At 38.0% G+C, this 23,366-nt stretch overlaps 1 protein-coding gene and 1 long non-coding RNA gene across 12 annotated transcripts in view; one reads left to right on the plus strand and one right to left on the minus strand.

Moving 5' to 3' along the window:
• The window catches only part of LINGO2 (leucine rich repeat and Ig domain containing 2), a 1,446,924-nt gene extending 1,433,371 nt beyond the window's left edge, over positions 1-13,553 (plus strand). For all 11 annotated transcript variants that reach the window (XM_061425094.1, XM_061425103.1, XM_061425099.1 and 8 more), the window contains one exon: positions 9,206-13,553. In XM_061425094.1, coding sequence (XP_061281078.1) covers positions 9,241-11,061 — 1,821 coding nt within the window. In that variant the 5' untranslated portion in view covers positions 9,206-9,240 and the 3' untranslated portion in view covers positions 11,062-13,553. The remainder of the gene's footprint in view (positions 1-9,205) is intronic.
• On the minus strand, positions 11,283-14,444 carry LOC133252470 (uncharacterized). The gene is made up of 3 exons (XR_009737943.1): positions 14,073-14,444; positions 13,897-14,039; positions 11,283-11,367 (listed from the first exon to the last, which is right to left on the minus strand). It is a non-coding gene; the product is annotated as an uncharacterized LOC133252470 (long non-coding RNA).
• Positions 14,445-23,366: the final 8,922 nt, after the last annotated feature.

Consider the following 23,366-nt stretch of genomic DNA (forward strand, 5'->3'; position numbering starts at 1 on the left):
GCAAATTAGCATATGAAATACTGAGAATCATAGATATTGTATCAGCTTACCCACATCCCACAGCTAACAGACGTCAAACTCAGAGTTACATATTGCACTCAAATATCGTTTCTGTTTTTCCATTGTGAAGTCCTTTGGTTTTGTTTGTTTCATGCTTTAATACAATGAGTTGCAAAATATACTCAGCACACAAAAAATATAAGCAAGAAAATATCCCAACTTCGTACACTAGGTTTAAAAAGGCACTTATCATTGAGCCAAAAATCAAATCAGCCTTTGATCAGAATTAATGGAAAGGCCCTAGGTGGCTTCCTGCGGATTTTAGTCTCCTGCTCTACTCTTAATGAAATGAAGTTCATCTTATCAGACCATGGTCACAGTCAGACATTGAGCGCAAGCTTTGATTGTAAGACTTCCGCTGACAGTGGAAGCTAAGTGGAGTCAGCAGTTTGTCCTTCTAGACTAAACCTAAGAAGTATTGTGATAAGAATAATAAAGCACAACCTTCCTGCACAGTTTCCAAACTATATACATCAAAGAACTGCGATGAGATACGGCCTCATATTATCTACTTCTGCTTAGCTGAAAGACAGAAGTAGAATGGAGGAGCTGCCCACAAGTGAAAGGAGCTTATCTGCTGCCTGCTTGCTGAGCACTTATCCATCCTTCGTTGTGATGGTCCTTCACTTTGGAACCAAAAGAACAAATTTTTAAGGAAAATGATACTCAAAGCTATATACCTTCGTTGAACTCCTTTCTGGTTGAGTTGCAGCCATGGTTAAATAAGATATTGTCATTTCCATGTTGGACACAGAGCCTGATTAAGGGATCCAAACAATGAAATAACATTTTCCCAAACCATTACTGAAATAAACCAAAAATAGGATGCCAGTTATCTCCTTATCTAACTGGTGATGATATATAGATCATGCAACTCTAGCAGACAAAACTACACTCAGCAGTGGAATTTATATGGCTCATTCTTTATCATAAATCAAAATGAAAAGTACAAAGTGTGAAATAAAACTTCTATCTTGAACATAAAATCTGTAATAAAATGTACATTTTCCCAGCCCTACCAAAGAAATGCCCCCAAAAGTATCTGAAAAATTTTACTTTCAAAGAGTGGAAAATCCTTCGGCCCACATATCTTGACCCAGTGACAGACACATTTGAGACACTTGAATTCCTCATCTTGTTACTGCTAAACTTGCCATCTCAGTGAATGACACCAGGTCCCATCCAGTTGTCAGAAGGCTAGAACTCATCTTTGCCTCTTCTCCACCCCTCACAGTCAATTCATAAAGAAAACATTTCTATTTGGCCTCAAAACACCTCTTGAATCTGTCCACTTACTGAAGACTACTCCTGTGAACCTGCTTTGTTCTGGTTTGAATAATGCAATAGCCTCCTGAGTTTCCAGCTTCAAGGTTTCCCCTCCTGCAAGTCTATTTTTCATGGCGGTCAGATTAATCTTCCCCAAATGTAAATCTGTTCATATCACTCCTTAGCATAAACCACTTTAATGGCTTGCCATTGCCCTCAGGATAAAGTGCAAACAGCTTATCACAGTTTACAAGCCCCTTGTAAATCACTCCTCTAATTACCTCTCAGCCTCTTTTCCCCTCCATTTCTCTTCCGGTTTTGCTCAAACCATTCTGGACTACATATTTTAATTCCCCAATCACAGGGTGTTCTCCATTGTTCTCATGCCTCTGCACATACTGTTCCTTTTGTCTGGAACTCACTATACCTTTTGTGAATGAAAATATACTGTTGCAAGTCTACTATATATTTTACCTGAAGCAATTCAATAAAAAGTATAAATTGTGGTAAATGAAAGATGTATACTCTAAATCAGACAGCAACAAATAAAAAATAATATAAATAAATACAGAAAGAAGAATTGCAATGCACACTTAAAAACTACACTTGATCTCAGCCAAAAGGCCCAGAAGCAAACATACGTTTTAAAACCTAATTGTTTAAAACAGAAGATAGGAGACTGAGAGAAACAAAAGAATTCAAGAGACAAATGGCCAACATATAACAAAATGGCATGCTTAATTGCAGCCATATAGTAATTATATTCTATTTAAATGGAGTTAGCAACCTAACAAAAGGCAGAGATGCTCTTTAACTACAGAGATACCAATATGTTGAAAGTTTCATATGGAAAAATATATACCATGGAAACATTAAGCTTGAAAAGCTAGAGTTGCTGTGTTCATCATTCAAAATGACTTAAAGACAAAAAGTATTACTAGAGACAAAGATGGACTATTCATGATAAGAAAAAAAATCACTAAATCAGAAATTAAACATCTGCTTAATATCAGAATTTCAAAATATGTAGGGGAAAAAAGCTACAGAACTAAGAGAGATGTAGACAAATTCATAGCTGGAGATTTTAACACATATTTCTGTCACTGATATATAGAATAACTTAGAAAAAGTGAAGATTTTTGCAATCCTTATTAACATAAGCAACCATATTAATTTTCACAGTTTTTGTGGCCCACTACACCACCAAACAGCAAATACACATTTAAGTACACATGGGATGGTCAGAGATTGATCCCATGCTGGTCCATAAGACAATCTCAGTAGATTTCAGAAGGCTGACATTTATTGGTAAAAATACATAACTCAGCATCTAGAAGGCAATGGCACCCCACTCCAGCACTCTTGCCTGGAAAATCCATGGACACCGGAGCCTGGTGAGCTGCAGTCCATGGGGTCGCTAAGAGTCGGAAACGACTGAGCAACTTCACTTTCACTTTCCTGCATTGGAGAAGGAAATGGCAACCCACTCCAGTGTTCTTGCCTGGAGAATCCCAGGGGCGGGGGGGCCTGGTGGGCTGCCGTCTATGGGGTCACACAGAGTTGGACACGACTGAAGTGACTTAGCAGCAGCATCTAGAAAAGACCTAAATATTTGGAAGTTAACTCAAAATTACACTGTCCATAGGTCAAAGATGGGAATAGAAAAATAATTTTGAAAAAAATTTTGACTGATGTCTTTTAAAATATATTAAAGTTTATGAAAGGATATAAAACGCATGAAGGAATAGTTATAATTTTAAAAACTTATATTAGAGGAGGAAAAAGGCCCCAAATTAGTGATCTAAGTTTCTACCCTAGGAAACTTAAAAAAAAAAAAAAAAGAGTTCAATAAAATTGACAAAATTCTAGCAAAGCTTATCAAGAAAAAGGAAATGTACAACTTACCCATATCCAGAGTAAAAGCAATGACCTACAGAGCTTGAAAGAATAGGGAAACTTTGACTTCCGCCAAATAAATTCATATCTTGATGAAATAGACAAATTCCTTAAACACATTACCAAAATTGACACAAAAAAGAAATAGAAAATCTAAATATTTCAATATCTACAAAGGAAATTGACTTACACTTCAAAACATTCCCACAAAGAAAACTCTTGGTTTCACAGGTAAATTCTATTAAATATTTTAGAAAGAAATAACAATCCTATACCAACCCTTCAAAATACAGAGGCCAAAGAAACATTTTCCAACTGATTTTATGAGGTCTCTATTACTCTGATACTAATACTACATAAACATATCATGAGAGATGTAAAAGACAGAGAAAAGATTCTCATGAAATAGAAAAATTATTTACCAAATACTAGCAAAACAAACCTAATATAAGTGTGTATGTACACAGACTTCATACAAAGTGGGGTTTATACCAGGAGTTCAAAAGTGGTTTAACATTCAAAAAAATTAACATTATTTGCCATGTTGAAATAATAATACAGAAAAATAATAAGACCATTTCAATAAATGCAGAAAAGCATCTTTCAAAATTCAACAACTCATTTATGGTAAAAAAAAAAAAAAAATTCTAGTTACCTAGGAAGAGAAGAGAACTTCCTCAATCTAATGAAGGGCATCTATTTAAAAAAAAAAAAAAAAAAAAAAACACTAAAACATAGCCAACATCAAACTTAATGGTGAAAAAAAAAATGATTCATCTTAAGATTGGGAACAAAATAAGGCAGACAGCTCTCAGCACTTCTATTCAACATCATCTTAGAGGTAATAGCGAACACAGAAAGGTACAAAAATAAAGATATAGAAGTTAAAAAGGAAGAAACATTTGCTGAAAGAAATTGAAGAGAAAGTGAAAGTGAAGTCGCTCAGTTGTGTCTGACTCTGCAACCCCATGGATGGTAGCCTACCAGGCTCCACTGTCCATGGGATTTTTCCAGGCAAGAATACTGGAGTGGGCTACCATTTCCTTCTCCAGGGGATCTTCCCAACCCAGGGATCGAACCCGGGTCTCCTGCATTGCAGACAGACGCTTTACCGTCTGAGCCACCAGGGAAGCCTGAAGGAAATTAAAGACCTAAATAAATTGAGAGTACCATTATATTCAAAAACTGAACATTGTCACACTATCAGTTCTCCACAAAAAACTATAGATTCAATACAATTCTTATCAATATCCCAGCAAACTTTTAGAATTGGCAAGCTGATGCTAAGACTTTCTTGAAAGCTCAAATAATCTTTAGAAATGTCAACACAAATTTGACCCCTTATTGTTAAATGTATCTATGACTTTTTACATGTGAAAACAACTTCAAAAATCAAAATAGTTTTATTTTCTAATTATAAAAGTAATACAAGTTATATTGTGGGGAAAATAGAATGCATGTAAATTTATAAGAAAATGGAGGGATTAGAGGTGATTTCCATCTCAAAATAATTACTATAGTCAACATTGTCATTATATACTCCTAGTTTTATTCTTGTCTATATATATGACTGCTCAGATGCCCAGTTGTTTCTGACTCTTTGCAACCCCAGAGGCTGTAGTCTGCCATGCTCTCTGTCCATGGGATTCTCCCAGCAAAAATACTGAAAAAGTGAAAGTCATATCCAACTCTTTGCGAATTCTCCAGGCCAGAATACTGGAGTGGGTAGCCTCTCCCTTCTTCAGCACATCTTCCTGATCCAGGAATCGAACCAGGGTCTCCTGCACTGCAGGCAGATTCTCATTGGGATGCCATTTCTTCCTCCAAGGGATCTTCCCAACCCAAGGATCAAACCTATGTCTCATGTCTCCTGCATTGGTGAGTGGATTCTTTACCACTAGCACCACCTGGGAAACCCCATATATATAACTATATTCCTATATATATATATAAAAATTAAGAAATATATATTTCTTTTTGTGTGTGAATATATATAAATGTATATATTAATGTATTATTACCTATATATTATGAATTACATTATATATAGAGTGTATTATAAATAATATATTAATATTTATATATTTCTATATAGGAATATATATTTATATATAATATACTGTAATATATTTATATTACATATATTCCTATATGTAAATTCCTATATTATATATACTATGTTACATATTTTCTATATCCCTATATAAAAACATGCATTTATGTATATTAATATTTATATTATACACATATATTCCTATATTAGGAATATAAAATTCCTAATATAGGAATATACATAGAAATACACGTTTGTATATATTCATGCACACAAAAAGGGGTATATATCTATTCATCTTTCCATGTTAACAAGTACAGACCTAAGTCTTCCATGTTATTGGCTACATATTCCCTCATAGCTCAGCTGGTAAAGAATCTGCCTGTAATGCAGGAGACCTGGGTTCGATTCCTGGGTTGGGAAGATCCCCTGGAGAAGGAAGTGGCACCCCACTCCAGTATTCTTGCCTGGAGAGTCCCATGGACAGAGGAACCTGGAAGGCTATAGTCCATGGGGTCGCAAGAGTCAGACCCGACTTAGCGACTACACCACCACCACCACATATTCTGTAGTATGATTGTATCTTAACATATAACTAAGATCCTAATATTACATATTTCCAGGTTTCCTATATTAGAGACAAGCCTGCACCAAATATCTATGCACATGAGTTAAATTATTTCCCTATGATACATTTTTAGGAAAGAAGAGAAGGTCCGCCCTCTTTTGGAGATGGTACACATGTTTATGGTATAGATTGTGGTGATGATTTCCCAGATATGTACTTCTCTCCAAACTCAAATTGTATACATCAAGTGTGTACAGTTTGCACAGTTTCTGTATGGCAATCATTACTCAGTAAAGTGGTTTTGAAGATGTTTTAAGAAAATGGTTTAAAGGGATGAACGTATTAAACTTAATGCATCATTTAACCCCCTCATCGTCATACCTCTACCTCCTGATGGTTACACCAGTTTATATTTCTTATATCAGTTTCTTCAGTCACTAACCTTTGTCAATCTGATGGGCAGAGGCGTTATACTCCTGTTTAAGTGAAGTTGGTCAGCTTTTCATACATTAGCTGCTTTTAGCTTTTATTACACTCATTGCCTAGCTTTCTATTGACATCCACCTCTTGTCCTTATGGATTAATAAGAACTGTTTGCTTAGTACTGTGCTTAATCCCTTATCTATTAGAAGCCTAAAAGATAATCTCCATTTTAGCAATTGCCTTTGTGGGTGTGTTTACTTGCTTGTTATACTAAATTTTTTTCAAATGCACACAGTTGAATAGATTATTCTTTTCTTTCATGCGTGCTAGCTTTCGTCATAGAAAAGGCTTTTCAATTCTATTATTATAAAATTAAAGAATTTTCTTCCGGTATATTATTTGTTCTTTCATTTTAATCCCTCATCTGGAATTTATTTTATTGGAACCAGTGAAGCTGATGTACAACTTTTCCCACTAAATTCCTAGTTATTTGTATTTTTCTCACTGGATTAAAATGCCACTTTTCATGTATGCTGACTTCTCAAATCCATTTAGATAAAATTCTTTACTGTCTGTTTCATTCACTGTGTGTTTTCATGCCAGCATGATGCTCATTTTTATCATAGTTTTGTAATTTATGTTTAAATTTTTCATAAGTGTTTTTATTACTAATTTTTGATGTTTCCGATTAGTCTCATATTTATATTCTTCCAAATTAACCTGAGAATTTTTCAAATCCAAAAATATTCTTTGAACTGTATTTATTGAGAATTATCTTTATAATTTTAAATCTTTCTATTGAAATATATACTATATCCCTCTTTTTAGTAAGTTTTGTTTCCTCATTAGGGCTGAATGGTTGTAATACTCTGTGTATTTCTTAGTTTATTCTAAAGATTTGACTTTTTCAGAATTGCTATGACTGGAATCATCTTATACAGTAATATTTTCTAAATGATTTATATGATTCTAAATTATATATATATACACACATTATTTTTATTATATGTTAATTTACTTATTCTCTTTGTTCTAATAATTTCTCAGTGGATTTCTTTTGGTTTTCAAGACAGACTTTAGTTTGATCTACAAAGAAATATTGGAAAAGATGTGGCAAAATTAAATCTTATCTCACCTCTAATTGATTTTACTAGCACTTTCTGCATTTTTGCTTTTGTCTTACATTTTGAGGCCATTTTTTCTAGAGATTCATTCACTTTCAGTTTGTTCTTACTTGTCATTTTTATGGATAGATGTGTTTAGATACAGACATAGTTATATATACATAGACATATGTAAACACTGATTGAAGATTTATACTCTTAAACGATTCAGCAGTGAATGCTGAAGTTTTATCAAATACCTTTATATCTAAAAATATTACTTTAAATTACTTGCCCTTGAGTATACATGGTGTCCATGGATGAAGCACACCCCTGGGGATCTCAGGTTCATACTTCTCCGTAACATACTTTTCACTATTCAGTTGAGCAGTAAGTTCAGCGTCTGCTTAATGACATACATTTAAAACATAGTTCCAATCTTGTTTGATATCTATTTAATTTCAGCTTAACAGGTTTAATGGGTTTGAATTTGAATACGAAAAAAATGTTCATTTATTATTTAAAGACTTTTTTTCTTAAAATAATGACTCTTCCCACTGTTACATATTTAACCCAAAAATCTCAAAGAATTTTCATCTTCATAGCCACTATGATGCCTCATACCTATGATAAACATGAAGAGGTCAGGGAGATTTTGAGGATTTTTTTTGATTTCCTCCAAAAAGAAAAACCCTCTATAAATCAAAATTTGCTGAATTCTGAAAGAGGTACACCTTCTAGTTAAAAGGGACTTTGGTAGCTCAGATGGTAAAGCATCTGCCTGCAACGCGGGAGACCCGGGTTCGATCCCTGGGCCTGGAAGATTCCCTGGAGAAGGAACTGGCAACCCACTCCAGTATTCTTGCCTGGAAAATTCCATGGATGTAGCCTGGTCGGCTACAGTCAATGTGGTGGCAAAGAGTCTGACATGACTGAATGACTAACACTTTCACTTTAACAGAATATTTACATATGAAGGTAAAACATCTCAACCTCTTTCACTGAATGTAACTTTGTTTTGTACTTGGAACACAAGGTTCCTAATGTTCAGTGAAGCTTCTATTAGCTTCATTTTGAAGAGGATGACATCAAAACATCAGAGATACAGACACTGATTCAAACTGCATAAAGCCACTGACCTCTGCTTCCGTCCTTTAAGTTCAAAATAAAGCCTTTTGCAAAATGTATGGTTTTGCACCAGTCTGTGCCAGACACTGTAATAGTATTTCGAGAACTCCATGGACAGAAGAGCCTGGAGGGCTGCAGTCCATGGAGTCGCAGAGAGTTGAACACAATATGCCTGGAAAATCCCATGGACAGAGGAGCCTCGTGGGCTGCAGTCCATGGGGTCGTGAAGAGTCGGGCACAACTGAGCGACTTGACTTTCACTTTTCACTTTCATGCATTGGAGAAGGAAATGGCAACCCACTCCAGTGTTCTTGCCTGGAGAATCCCAGGGACGGGGGAGCCTGGTGGGCTGCCGTCTATGGGGTCATGCAGAGTCGGACACGACTGAAGAGACTTAGCAGCAGCAGCAGCACACATACAGAGTTGTTCAGTACTGAAGCTGTCATAACTCTGGAAAGGTACTATTACTGTCCCTCTTATTTCCATTTTACAGCCAATAAAACTGAAGTACAGGGAGGTGAAATATTAATAACTTACCCATGATCATGTTAATGATGGCAGCTCTCAGGTTTAAAGGTCAGATCTGATCTGCAGCCCTCCAAATCTAGGGTCTTTTTCATTGTACTCACTGTCTCCTTTATGTCTCTTCGCCTATCTATTTCCTAACTCAGTTTTTCTTCCTCCCTTCTTTGGCCCCTTCTCCTGCAGGCCCGTGACCAAGGTGTAGACTAAGACGGGGAGTCATGCTTCACACGGCCTTATCATGTTGGCAGCCATTCCTGGGTCTGGCTGTGGTCTTAATCTTCATGGGATCCACCATTGGCTGCCCTGCTCGCTGTGAGTGCTCGGCCCAGAACAAATCTGTTAGCTGCCACAGGAGGAGGTTGATCGCCATCCCAGAGGGCATTCCCATCGAGACCAAAATCTTGGACCTCAGCAAGAACAGGCTTAAAAGCATCAACCCCGAAGAATTCATCTCTTACCCTCTGCTGGAGGAGATAGACTTGAGCGACAACATCATTGCCAATGTGGAGCCAGGAGCCTTTAACAATCTCTTCAACCTGCGTTCTCTCCGCCTGAAGGGCAATCGCCTAAAGTTGGTCCCTTTGGGGGTCTTCACGGGCCTCTCCAACCTCACCAAGCTTGACATTAGTGAGAATAAGATTGTCATTTTACTGGACTACATGTTCCAGGATTTGCATAACCTGAAGTCTCTGGAAGTGGGGGACAACGATTTGGTTTATATATCACACCGGGCCTTCAGTGGGCTGCTTAGCTTGGAGCAGCTCACACTGGAGAAATGTAACCTCACTGCAGTACCCACAGAAGCCCTCTCACACCTCCGCAGCCTCATCAGCCTGCACCTGAAGCATCTCAATATCAACAACATGCCCGTGTATGCCTTTAAAAGACTGTTCCACCTGAAACATCTCGAGATTGACTACTGGCCTTTACTGGATATGATGCCTGCCAACAGCCTCTACGGTCTCAACCTCACCTCCCTCTCCATCACCAACACCAACCTATCCACCATCCCCTTCCTTGCCTTTAAACACCTGGTCTACCTGACCCATCTGAACCTCTCCTACAATCCCATCAGCACTATTGAGGCAGGCATGTTCTCTGACCTGATCCGCCTCCAAGAGCTTCATATAGTGGGGGCCCAGCTCCGCACCATTGAGCCTCACTCCTTCCAAGGGCTCCGCTTCCTTCGTGTGCTCAATGTGTCTCAGAACCTTCTGGAAACTCTGGAAGAGAACGTCTTCTCCTCCCCGAGGGCTTTGGAGGTCCTGAGCATTAACAACAATCCTCTGGCCTGCGACTGCCGTCTCCTATGGATCCTGCAGCGGCACCCAACCCTGCAGTTCGGTGGCCAGCAGCCCATGTGTGCTGGCCCAGACACTATCCGTGAGAGGTCATTCAAAGATTTCCACAGCACTGCCCTTTCTTTTTACTTCACCTGCAAAAAACCCAAAATCCGTGAAAAGAAGTTGCAGCACCTGCTTGTGGATGAGGGGCAGACGGTCCAGCTGGAATGTAATGCTGATGGAGACCCTCAGCCTGTGATCTCCTGGGTGACACCTCGAAGGCGGCTCATCACCACCAAGTCCAATGGAAGAGCCACCGTGCTGGGTGATGGCACCTTGGAGATCCGCTTCGCCCAGGATCAAGACAGCGGGATGTATGTCTGCATCGCTAGCAATGCTGCCGGGAACGACACCTTCACGGCCTCCTTAACTGTCAAAGGATTCGCCTCAGACCGCTTCCTTTATGCCAACAGGACCCCTATGTACATGACCGACTCCAATGACACCATTTCCAATGGCACCAATGCCAATACTTTCTCCCTGGACCTTAAGACAATACTGGTGTCGACAGCCATGGGCTGTTTCACCTTCCTGGGAGTGGTGTTATTTTGCTTTCTTCTCCTTTTTGTGTGGAGCCGAGGGAAAGGCAAACACAAAAACAGCATTGACCTTGAGTACGTGCCCCGAAAAAACAATGGTGCTGTCGTGGAAGGGGAGGTGGCTGGACCCAGGAGGTTCAACATGAAAATGATTTGAGGGTTGGCCGCTCCAACTATTGTTTCCGTGTCATTGTCTGTAACCAGTGAGATGGCCTGGCACAAGAAAAGTACTAGGTTAAAAGGCAGCTTAGTGCAGCTTCCCCTGTGTCAAAGCAGGGTCCGCAGAAGCAGGAGGACTTGTGATGGAGACGCTCCACCTAGAGGCAGGCAGGCATGTGTCAGAGCCCTTCACACAGTGGGGTACTAATTGTTTGCATTGCAAATACTGGCATTCTGGGGATCTCAGTAATGAACCTGAAGCTTCGGCTCATGCTCGTGGACAGTTACTCAACCTTTTCTACCACTGCAAAAACAAAAGAAGAAATCAAAAGGAACAACCTACAATGTAGGATTTACGTATTAAAAAGACACATTTGTCTAAACCATACTCGACAGAAAAATTTGTATCTATGATTCTCCTTTGTTAAAAGCCTTGCATCATCCCATATTGTTGGTTCAACACCACAAAGAAATCAGTATATTCTTTACTCTTCTCTTTTTTTTTTTTTTGGAAACATATATGCTGTATATGTTTTAAAGCAATATGAATGAGAGGTTGTGCTTTTTAGTTACACACCACTATTGACCCAAGTGTGACTTCACCTTCCTTTACATAGAGATAACCCTGAGACTAGATCCCTGGAGTTATGGGTGGATATATGTGGAGAGATGAGTTTTGTCCGATGTAGGATGCCAAGAGATAGGACCCAAGGCAAAAATGCCCAACTCTGTTAACTTCTGTTACTATAAATAAAGGCATGTGCCTAGTTTTGATACAGAATGGAATATTTTTTATACTTGTGATATCACACTGGACCAGTTTACTGTAACAAAGCCTTTGGTTTCTCCAGAAAGTGGTGTGTCACTGTTTATATCTGTAAAATGCAAGGTAGGTGTCAGTAATGAAACTTATTCCTTTAACCACAGCTTGATTTTACTTTCATCAATTGCTACTAAGGGAAGAGGATGTGATGTTTATATCTACTCCTAGGGTAATATTCAGCTCATAGCTAAGATCAAAAAAATTCAGATGTGTAAAGCTCTCTGGATAATAAGTTCTTCTCAGATGCCAACAGAAACCAGGACGATCCATACAACTAAGGATCTGTTTAAAAAACAGTGTTGTCTGAAGGCTGGGTCACTGCCAGTCTGAGGAATCATCTGGCTACTGCACCTCTGATGTTGTCTATTCAAATACTCTACACACAGTATCATCTTAAATGCACAACTCCAGGGTGTCTCTCTGCTTCCTTTCCGAGGAGATGTTGATTTTTATTTTGAAAGCTGTCTGGTGTAGACAAAGAAGACTCTGTCTTGTTTATAAAGAAGTGGCAAAAAATAAGGTGGATTTAAAAGCACTTACTATTTTTTTTTTCTCCACTGAGGAAAAGCTCATTTACTCCTATAAATAGGTTAACTATGCTGACACTTTCACCCCTCTGAATGAATTTGTCCAATTCAGTTTGTATTAATGATTGTTACTCAAGTGAAAATATTATCGTTCTTAAAAAATGGCATCATGCCATTCCCACCAGTGATCTGGTTCAAATGAGACATAATTCCATTTGGCTGAAGTCAGTGGTTTTCAAAGCAGATACAGCTGACCCTTGAACATGGGAGTTAGGGGGGGAATGACCTCCTGTGCGGTTGAAATCTTCATATAACTGATAATTGGCCCACAAGTCTGCATCCATGGATTCAACCAACCTCAGATCGCATAGTATCAATACTTGTAATATATATGGTTGAAAAAAAATGTGTGTATAAGTGGGCCTGCACAGTTCACGCCCAGTTTGTTCAAAGGTCAACTATAATCATATGATCTGGGAAAGCACTGATTATCGTGTATTCATGACATGTGATATAATGAATTAGCATAGAAGAGATAGATTTCTACACTTTTCACACTTTGAGAGGAACCTTAAAAACAGCACCCTTTGGTACAGTGCGTAAGCTGGAATAGAAGGTGTCTGGCATTTGTTTCTTGACATATCACATTGGAAGTTTAACTTTCAAAGAGCTGACTTTTTGCGTATTTGAAATTTTGAGTGACTTCAGTAAAATAAAAGTGACCCCAATAAAAAAGTGACAGGTCCAAAAATTGTTTTGCCAACTGGATAGCAGCATGTTTAAACACATTTCTCCCTTAATAAAGGGTGGAAATGAGATAGAAAGATTGAAGAATGGACTGCCTGAGTAATTTTTCATTTGACTTTCCTGATGATTATCATAAACCATTTAGAAATTCATTTTCCTCTTATGGAAATTACCTTATTTATATCTAACAATGAGTCAAGACCTGCTATAAATTCTATCACAGTTCCAACTTGTATGGAAATGGAACAGAATCTTTCAAATTTAAAAATGAACAAAGTTAAAGTAGACAGAGAGTCTTCCAAAAGTTAGTGGAGAGTACTTTGTTTGGAATAAGTATTTAACTAATTGTCCAGCTGGAAAAAAAAAAATAGAGAGAGAGAGAGAAACATTTAGCAGTTAATAACAGGGCTTTGAGATTCTGCTATTTTCTGTCAAAAGTGGACCAAAAAGCTTAGGCAAATGAAATTGGATTAAAGTCAACCCATCCATGAAAAGATTTAGTTATTATTCCACAGGAAGTAAAGAGACTGCACTCTCTTGGGGGTTTATATACTGTGATCCCTGGAACAAGTTATTTAGGATATTAATAAGTGTTCTTTCCAAAAAAGTCTCATAAACTAATAAGTTGGGGAAATGATGCATGCTGTAACAACCTCTTAGAGGTTCAAAATATATTTGAGCCTAATAAATCTTCTAAGAAGTTCAATAAACATGAATGTTATTTAATTTTGCTTACCTTGAGGTTTCTCCAGCTTATTTGAGCATGAGGCACTTCTTTCCATGATATAACTGTTAAACATCTTGAAAAACTAGAGTTTCACAGAACCCAGTTCAGTTAACACTGGACTGGAATTGTACTCTTCTGAATTATTCCTAAGACTGGAATTGTACTCTTCTGAATTATTCCTAAACCCAATGTTTCCAAGAAGAATAAAATTACTATTTGAATTGGGTTCGAATGGATTACCAAAAAGTACGCCACTTGGATGAATGATCTGATCATACAAATGAACTGGCCAGAAAGTTCTAGGAGGATCTGTGACTTTGTCTGAAGCATCATAGTAATGGATTTACAGGTAACTGAAATGGCCACTTGATTTTCTACATTCTATCTGTTCAGATCTTGGGTTCCTTTTTATAACTGTAAAGCTTTGATCTTAGGTTCCAATGACTAGAACTTTGAGGCTCTAGTATCAAACTTCACAAAGGGAATTTCCCCTTGTGACTTCAGCTTACCTCTTTATTAGATCCAACTAGACTGTGACAAACAATAATATCTTACATCAGCACATGGGACAAATTTTCCCCTAGTAGTCATCTAAGGGTCATCAATCTTCCCCGAGTATTTTTTTTTCAAACTATCCCAAGAAGAAATACAGTTGTTTGGCTCAGCATTTAATTCTAGGTTGACCAGTTCTCTGTGTATATTAAGCATCTTCAATGAAGTATACTCTCCAGGCATTAAATTTCAAGAAGAAAAATTCCCTGGCTAAAGACCTAATGGTCAGAGAATTGATTTATTCTGTTAGAGTATGATAACTCAAATGATTTGGCCTAATGTGTTTCTGGCAAGTAATTTCTACTTTTCCAAATTCTCATGTTACTTTTTAAAAAATGTCATTGCATTTATGGGTTTTTCAAATATTCTCAAAGTTTGAAAATATAACCCTAGAATTGCCAAGACTTGTACTTCCTAGTCCCAGAGGACATTTTCATAACTCTAGCTTTGCTTAAGTTTCTCAGAAATTTTTCTTATCACCAACAACCCCACCCCCACCCCACACAGTAGTATAAAGGCATTCAGGATTTGCTCTACAGTCTTCAAGGTTGATTCTTTTTCCATTGTTTGGTCAAATCTGTTCTCTTCAGTTCTCAGTGGAGAACTGAAGAAATTATAATCTTGCATGATTTTTTTTTAATCATTTAAATCTCACCTGCAAATCTTAAATTTTAAGCCTGACTTTTGTCACTTTCCATAACTCATTCAGGAACAAATATATAAGATAGAAAAGAGAGGATGTGATCCTGGATAAAAAAAATTTACTGGAGCCCCATGTAAATTTACTTACTCTTCCAGGACCTCCCTTTATTTCCACATCAAGACATTTGCTTTAACTTTAGTAACTTTTCTCAGAAGATATTCAGCATCACAGATATGTCTTGAAGCTTTCTAGAAAAAAAAAAAAAAAAAAAAACATCATTTTCAACTTAGAAGGCTAAGTCCTGACCAAAAAATATATATATATAAAAAAAGTCTAAAGAAAGGTTGGAGGGAGACATGTCAATCCATTTTAATCCTATTTCCTTTCTAATGTTTATAGTTATCTTCTTAACTGAAGAAGCATCTTCTTCAACTTTCATCAGTGTCTTTTTTTATCCCTATTACCTATGTCCAGGTCATGTTTATAGAACTCACATAAGCCATTCCAAATGGATTTTGTGCCACATGAACCTAGTAACAAAACATGTGGGGCCAAAGCCATTCACTCTACACAGTACTTAGGTAAAGATTTATCCCTTTATTCCTGGGAGTAAAGTCTTAGAAACATTCCCCATTAGACTAAGACATCAGGTGCCTGGTAATTTCCATTGACTTTTCACAGTTGGCTTTAAGAGTACTATCCTTTCTACTAAAATCCTTGCTATTTTCTGAAGGCGGAGTTCTGGAGTTATCCTTGCAATTGTTTATGGAAGGCCTTGAGGGATGAAGTATTGTCTGACTTGTTGATTTCTGAGTTCCACATTAGGTAGCAGAGTGTGCTTCCTAGTACTTTGGCAAACATTTGACATGAAACTCTATTACTCTTCCCCTAACTCCTTCAAAAACCATTCCATGGGGAGCCTTCTCAGTCTCACTCCAGCAAAAGTCCCGCTACAGGGAAGGACAGTTTCACAATGAACAAGATCAAAATGTGAACTGATTCACCACAATATTTAGCTAAATTACCTAGCAAAAAAGGTTGAGGAGCCATCGGCCTGGATTGGCAAGATTTAGCCAAGTAAACTGCGTTTTCCATTAACGATTAAAGATAGGTTTCCAAATCTGAAGTTGGCTTTTCTGTTTTGATAGCAGTAAACCTAGCTGAATATTTTCTCAAAAAACATCAGAGAATGGAAACTGTGTTGTAAGTTTTTCAACAAGTTGTCTAGGATAAATGTTTGTACCAAAAAAAAAAAAAAAAGACAATTAGGAAGTTTGTAAAAGCTTTGATTTTCTAAAACAGGCCTGAACTGAAATTGATGTTCCTCTTCCAAAATATGGGAATATAATCAAGACAAACTTACATGTACCCCAGACTGCCCTTCTCCAGTTGGCCAAAGTCTTTAAGACCTCTTCTCCCTCCCCCTCCCCCCACCTTCTCCCTAAGAACATACTGAATAGGAAGGAGTAAAAGAGCATGGACCACTGAGTCCCCTGAGACAGCTCACGGAGACAGGAAAGCTTTGGTACCCCCACCCCCGATTCCTGCCTCCTTTCCTGATGCCACCACTGAAAGGATTCCGCATTCTCCAGCTCTCCCTGCCCCACCACTGTCATCTCCCAGCTGCTGTCACACCGTATCAATGAATGTTCTCTCCAAGGAAAAGTCTCCTTTCATTGGTACTCAGAAATTCCTAATTGTTAAACCGGAAATTCCTTTTTTTTCAAAAGCCCTCCACTTAAGCCCACAGAACACTTAAAAGTTAAGACTTACCATTCACATAATTACAAGGTGACAGCAATCTGCAGGTTGAATGATTCTAATTTTTTTTTTTCTCTCTCTTTCAGAAGCAGGTGGGTTGATATAATGCCAGCCTTAAATAGAAGCTTTATTTATAGCCTTAACAGAATGAGCAAAGAGCTGGCATAATCAAGAGAGTACTGCATATTTTAAGGAAGGCTTTACCTTTAATATGCAAAATAGCCATTAGAAGACAACAAAATGCAAATGCACATTCTCCTAAATTGGTCAACTGTATTAATTCCAAAAAGTTCAAAAGATAACTTTCCGTACTACAAATGGGTCAGAGTCAAAGATGTATCTATCCTACAAGGACAAAACAGAAAACACCCCAAAAACAAAAAATCACCCCAGAAATTCAGTTGCCATGTTAGCTTTCTTCATTCATTGCAAACCTCCTATTCTAAATTACTTTAATATATTTGATCCCCACTACCATGAAATCAATACTGTAATGCAATGTAATCAACAAACAATGATTATACAGGAGAGTAAATCAGACTTTCAACAAAAAAATTCAATCTTTACCACAATGTGTGTCCAGCAACACACTGAGTCAGACATACCTGTGTGATGGCAAGAGACAGAAGCCACGTCATGAACAAACTCTTTCGAGGCTGTTTGGAAAGAACCATGCTCTTCTCCTCCCCAGTTATAAAATCAGGTGTACCACACACAACACACTTGTGTGTTGCTTTGATACACAACTCAGTTGTCTTCTTATGCTTTATCCTTTTCCTTATAGTATGAAATGTCCCAGATAATAATTAACTTAAATACTATTGTTTATATATACATATATAAATATGAGGGGGAGGGTGATTTGATTTTTTTAAGTGTTTAAATAAAATGTAACTGTTTTAAAAGCTGATAAGCTTGAGCAGGAGAAAAAGAGAAACAGAATGTGTGTGTGTGTTTTTCTTTAATGTCTTATCAAAGTCTTATTCTGGGAATATCCCATGATTGGAAGTTACTAACCAACAACCTTTAAAACTTTTTTTTTTCTTTAATGCCTGATAGCTTGTTTTTATTCTCAAAAAAAAAAAGAAAAAGAAAAAAAATAGTGCTAATGACAGAAGTACCTTGATTTATATTTGTGTATCACTGACTATTATTATTGACTTATTGTAGGCATGTTTTATTTTTAACTTGTAAAAACAAGTTAACTTATTTTATTAACATGTGAAATAAGTTAAGAACACATGTTTTCTTTACTAATGTAAAGGGCTTAAGCATATGATATCTCAGTTAAAACCATTTGGCTATTATTAAGGGGAAAAAATGAAATGTAATAAAAAAACAATTGGAGTCATCTATCAGAAAATACTCCCTATTGAGAGAGGTCAATTATATGAGCCTTGCTCATGAGGAACATAAGGTTACTTAAATATCTTTAACTTTAATATTTAATACTTAAATATCTTTGTGATTAGATCAGATAATCTATAAATAAATAACTCCAGTCAGAGAAGCAGTAGGCCCAGGGGAATCAATCTACTGCTGGGATGAATGGAAACCACTCAGAGAGGACTCTGAGGCCAGGCTTTCAGATTCTTCATAAGCAAAATGTCCAAGGAGCCATGATTTGACCTGCTGAAAATCCAAATTTAGGTCATACCATGCATATTAGAGGGCTTCCCTGGTGGTTCAGCTAGTAAAGAATCTGCCAGCAATGCAGGAGACCTGAGTTTGAACCCTGGGTTGGGAAGATTCCCCTGGAGAAGGGAAAGGCTACCCACTCCAGTATTCTGGCTTGGAGAAGTCCATGGGCTGTATAGTCCATGAGGTCGCAAAGAGTCAGACACAACTGAGTGACTTTCACTTTCATGTATACTAGAAAAATACTCTACTTTACTGAAGATTAATCCTGTATCACTTGCAAAATCATCCCAGCCATTACAGTTGGTTACAGAGGCAAGTAATGGCCATGACTTTAGGCATGAAATATATTTGAACAAGTACTGTAGGGTCCAGCAAGCCAAACACACAACATGACCATCTAGTCATCCTCAATGAGTCAGCTTTCACTCAGCCAACTATCTATGATTGAGACATTGTGTAAGATAGGAAGGCACAAAAAATTAAAACAGAGAAAAATCTTTTATCTTCAGGCATGCTGACAACAAAGGAAAGAAGACTGTCTAACATAAAACAGGAAAAGAACTGACAATGTAAAAACTGCCCTCGTGCAATCTTTCTTCTGAGAGCAAAAGTGTTCTCTCCTTACTTTTGGTGCTTAAGGGAATGGGCTTTGGGGAGGTATGCTCAGGTAGCTGTCATCCTGTGTTTTCATCTTCGCCCCTAGAGCTCATGCTAGATGCCTTGCAGTGAAGAGGGAGTAAGTGGAGGAAGCAGACAGCTGGCAAGGATGGGACCTGGAAGCCATACTGATAAATGACAAAAAAGCCCAAGATCACCGCTAGGCAGCAGCAGGCACTCAGAAAAGGCCACCTTGCTATTCTTTAATTATAGGATGAAGAGCTTACCACCAGAAAGGGGTTTCCTTCTCCTGGAAGATTTTTTATACCACTAAACTAGCATGATCAAAACAAAAAATTGTTTCCATAAATAGTTAGGGATACATCTCTGTCAACTAATACATCAAGTTAGGTTGTCCAATAAACTCCCTGATCAGGGAGTAGGTAGCCCTGATACTTCAGGACTTTTTCTTAAACAAGGATAAGAGGGAAGAAGACAATATAATGGAGTCAAAATTTTAAATAAGAACTAAATATACTCAACTCCGGAGAAGTAGGGTGATGGCACCCTACTCCAGTACTCTTGCCTGGAAAACCCCATGGACAGAGGAGCCTGGAAGGCTGCAGTCCACAGGGTCGCGAAGAGTCGGACACGAATGAGCGACTTCACTTTCACCTTTCACTTTCAAGCATTGGAGAAGGAAATGGCAACCCACTCCAGTGTTCTTGCCTGGAGAATCCCAGGGACAGGGGAGCCTGGTGGGCTGCCGTCTATGGGATCACACAGAGTCAGACATGACTGAAGCGACTTAGCAGCATACTCAACTCAGCAGCCTGGCTTCTGGCTCTATCCTTATAAAGACATTCTGTCCATATGTTGCTTCATACATTTAGAAGCCCATCAGAGTTCTGAATTGGGATGGGAGTTGCTGGACTTTTTCTCCCTCTTATTTTCCTTGGTTATGAGTATATCACTCCAGGTGATTCCAGATGTCATTTGATACAGTTAATATAAGAGTTAAGAGTTCCTAGATACTCCCATTAAGGCAGATAAATATATTGTAGAACTCAATATTCTCTTCATAATCAGCTCATTGTCAGACCTAAAACACAAGATGTGAAGATTAATGTAGAATAAGACCAAGTTAAGGAGGGAACTGAAACACCTTAATGGGATTCCTGAGTGGAAATTCACCTGAGAATTCTGCCACTGATGGGTGGAAAAATTGAAAATGCTGGCTTGTAGGGCTCCTCACTCCCGTGCCTTTCATTAACTCTTATAAACACCTAAATGCAAAAACTATGACCCTCTATTATTGAGAAGAAAATCCCTTGTTATAGCTATACAGGCATTGTATCACTCCATAATACTCTGAACTATGTAATTCAGAATATTAGAATATGTCAATAAGGCTGTCTATATAGTACATGTCATTTAATGCCAGATACACACCCACATACTATTACTAAGAACCACACATACTAAGAACCATCTGGAGAAAGATAAAGGAAAAGAAAAGGCAGATGGAAAATATATGGCTTATCTGAGAATTCCCATGATTCTGTTTGCTTCTAATAAGGAAAACTAAGAACAGAACTCAATCATTAAGAAGACAGGGTCTGAAAGATGAAAATCCAAGGAAAGTCTCTGTGAAAAACAGCATACTATTACATAGGTTATCTCTTTGCTTGAAAGACCTAAATCTTATATATGATTGTGAAAGTTAGTCATATATTGAATAATTTTGTTTGCTGTCACATTGGGAGATAAATTCATTTACCAGATACTCCTCATTTATATGAGCCTTTTCTATCCACAGCATTGCTCCTCATATTATTCTCAAGCACAAGAAATCAAGCATGCTGGTGCCATAGCACAGAGGCAATTCACTACCTTTAATCTACAGTATTCTTTTGCTCAGTCACTAAGTCTTATCTGACTCTTTGCAACCCCATGGACTGCAGCTGCCAGGCTCCTTTGCCCATGGAATTTCTCACTCAAGAATACTGGAGTGGGTTGTCATTTCCTTCTCCAACAGTATTCTTTTATTCATGGGCTATTAGCTGGATGTATGAAAGTCTAAAAGATTACAAAGACCCCGGTTCAATTCCTAGGTGGGGAAGGTCCCCTGGAAAAGGGGTTGGCTACCCACTCCAATTTTCTTGGGCTTTCCTGGTGGCTCAGGTGGTATAGAATCTGCTTGCAATGTGGGAGAGCTGGCTTTGATCCTTGTGTTGGGAAGGTCCCCTGGAGAAGGGCATGGCAACCCACTCCAGTATTCTTGCCTGGAGAATCCCCATGGACAGAGGAGCTTGGTGGGCTACAGTCCATGAGGTCACAAAGAGTCAGACAGGACTGAGTGTCCAAGCACAGCACATTACATACATTCAGTGCTCTTGTGGAAGTTAATCACTTTTTAAAACACACACACACAAATCTACACCATGGTGTTCAGAGTTTCTTTAAGCCTGTGTATTACCATCAGTATAAACATCCTACTGGGAATTAATTTACTAAACAGAGAACAAATGTGAATGCAAAGAGATTACCAAGTCAACTCTACCATCTTGATTTACATAAGCTCTTCTATTTTAGCGACACTTGGAGAATCCAGTTGCCTCTACTTCAGTGGTCTCAAGAGCCTTCCATGGCACTACAATTAAAAAAAGAAAAATTGCTGGTTTTAACACAGGGCTGGTTTTGATACATGGCAGCTGTTTTCTGTCTGAGTCTTCAGGAACAAAAAATTTTTTAAAAATGGGTTTACACAAATAGAAAGTAACCAAAAAGTGTCCCCTGGCTGGGGAGTTCGAGAGAGAAGTAGTTCATTGTTTTCAGTTCAATGTATTTTCAAAACAGAATTTGATAAGAACTGGAGAACACAAGTTTTTCAAATAAATGACAATGAGAAAATAGGTATACAAAACGGAATTTTCTTTTTAAGGTGAATGGATGATGTTTTTGTATGAGGCAATGCCTCTAATAGTAATCATTACAGTTTGGATTTGAAACCAGTAAGTACACAGATTATATATTAACAGTTATTTTAAATGTCTGTGTATCTATATCATTTGAAATGCTGCCAGTATTAGCTCAAATACATGCCCACAGGAAATTGAGGAATCTACTTAACTCTTTCCTTCTCATTCTTGATTAGAAATTGGAAATCAGATTTCTCCAGTTCTAGTTTTAAAATGTGTACAAAATTTTCCACCTATACAAGCACAATCTCCCTTCATTCACTCATTTACTCATTCATCGATTTAATAATTTAACACCGACTGAGTAGCCACTATCATACTAACTTCACAGCACATCAATAAATAAAACTGCTATCAATTGCAACCCCAACTTTAATCCTGCATTTCTCCATATTAACTTCTTTGGCTTCCACGTTGACCATAACTGATTTCTCATTCCATCATCCAAATCATGTAGTTTAGAGATGGGCCTTAGTGTCCAAATGGCCAGGTACTAATCTGGCTTTAAGGACCTACCTGCTTTAATGATCCACTCTCAGGGAGTCTGTGTAGTTAAGTTCTAAAAAGACAAGGATCTGGAGTAAGAGTTCTAAGGGCTCTGTCACTGGGTTCATGCTTCTCAATGGGCAAGATACTTAGCATCTCTGCATCCCCATCTCTAGAAACGACCATAACACTACCTACCTCACAAGGGTGCTGTGAGGTTTACTGTGAAAGCATGAGGGAATGGTGTGGAGAACTGGGGCCCTAACACAAAGGGGCTACAGGATTTAGGGTGGCTAGATGAAGTCACTGCATATGAACCCTTCTCCCCAGGGAGGCCTAGGTCAGCTCCCTCTATAATTAGAATCTAAAATGGCATTGACCATCAATTGGCTTGGTTCATCTCTAATATATGATGTCTAGGAGATCCATCACAAATTCCCCTCTTTTTGAGAGATTTTAGCTTGGAAAAATGATTAAACTAGTTTTTACAAAAGGTTATGCAATGATTCACTTCCAGGTGCTGGGGGTGGGGTAGTTATTCTAATATGAAACAAGAGTTTGAATGGCTATCTTCAAGGGGATGCATTTCATTGGCGCAATCTATTGCCTAGGGTTTTCTGTTGTTTTCAGTCTGACTCCCCAGCTTTCTGTACCATTGTTTTCACATACATCCCCTTCTTCCTTTTGTTGGAAGGCAAGCTATAATGCTCCTTTCATGATGATTCTTTTCATGCCGTCTGTTTTGCTCAAAGGACAATTCTTTTCAATAACCATTGTGATTATTTTCTTAAGAGGGCCAATTTTAATTGCCATATTGT

Source organism: Bos javanicus, chromosome 8 (genome assembly GCF_032452875.1).
Source record: "Bos javanicus breed banteng chromosome 8, ARS-OSU_banteng_1.0, whole genome shotgun sequence".
In the NCBI taxonomy this organism is placed as follows: domain Eukaryota; kingdom Metazoa; phylum Chordata; class Mammalia; order Artiodactyla; family Bovidae; genus Bos; species Bos javanicus.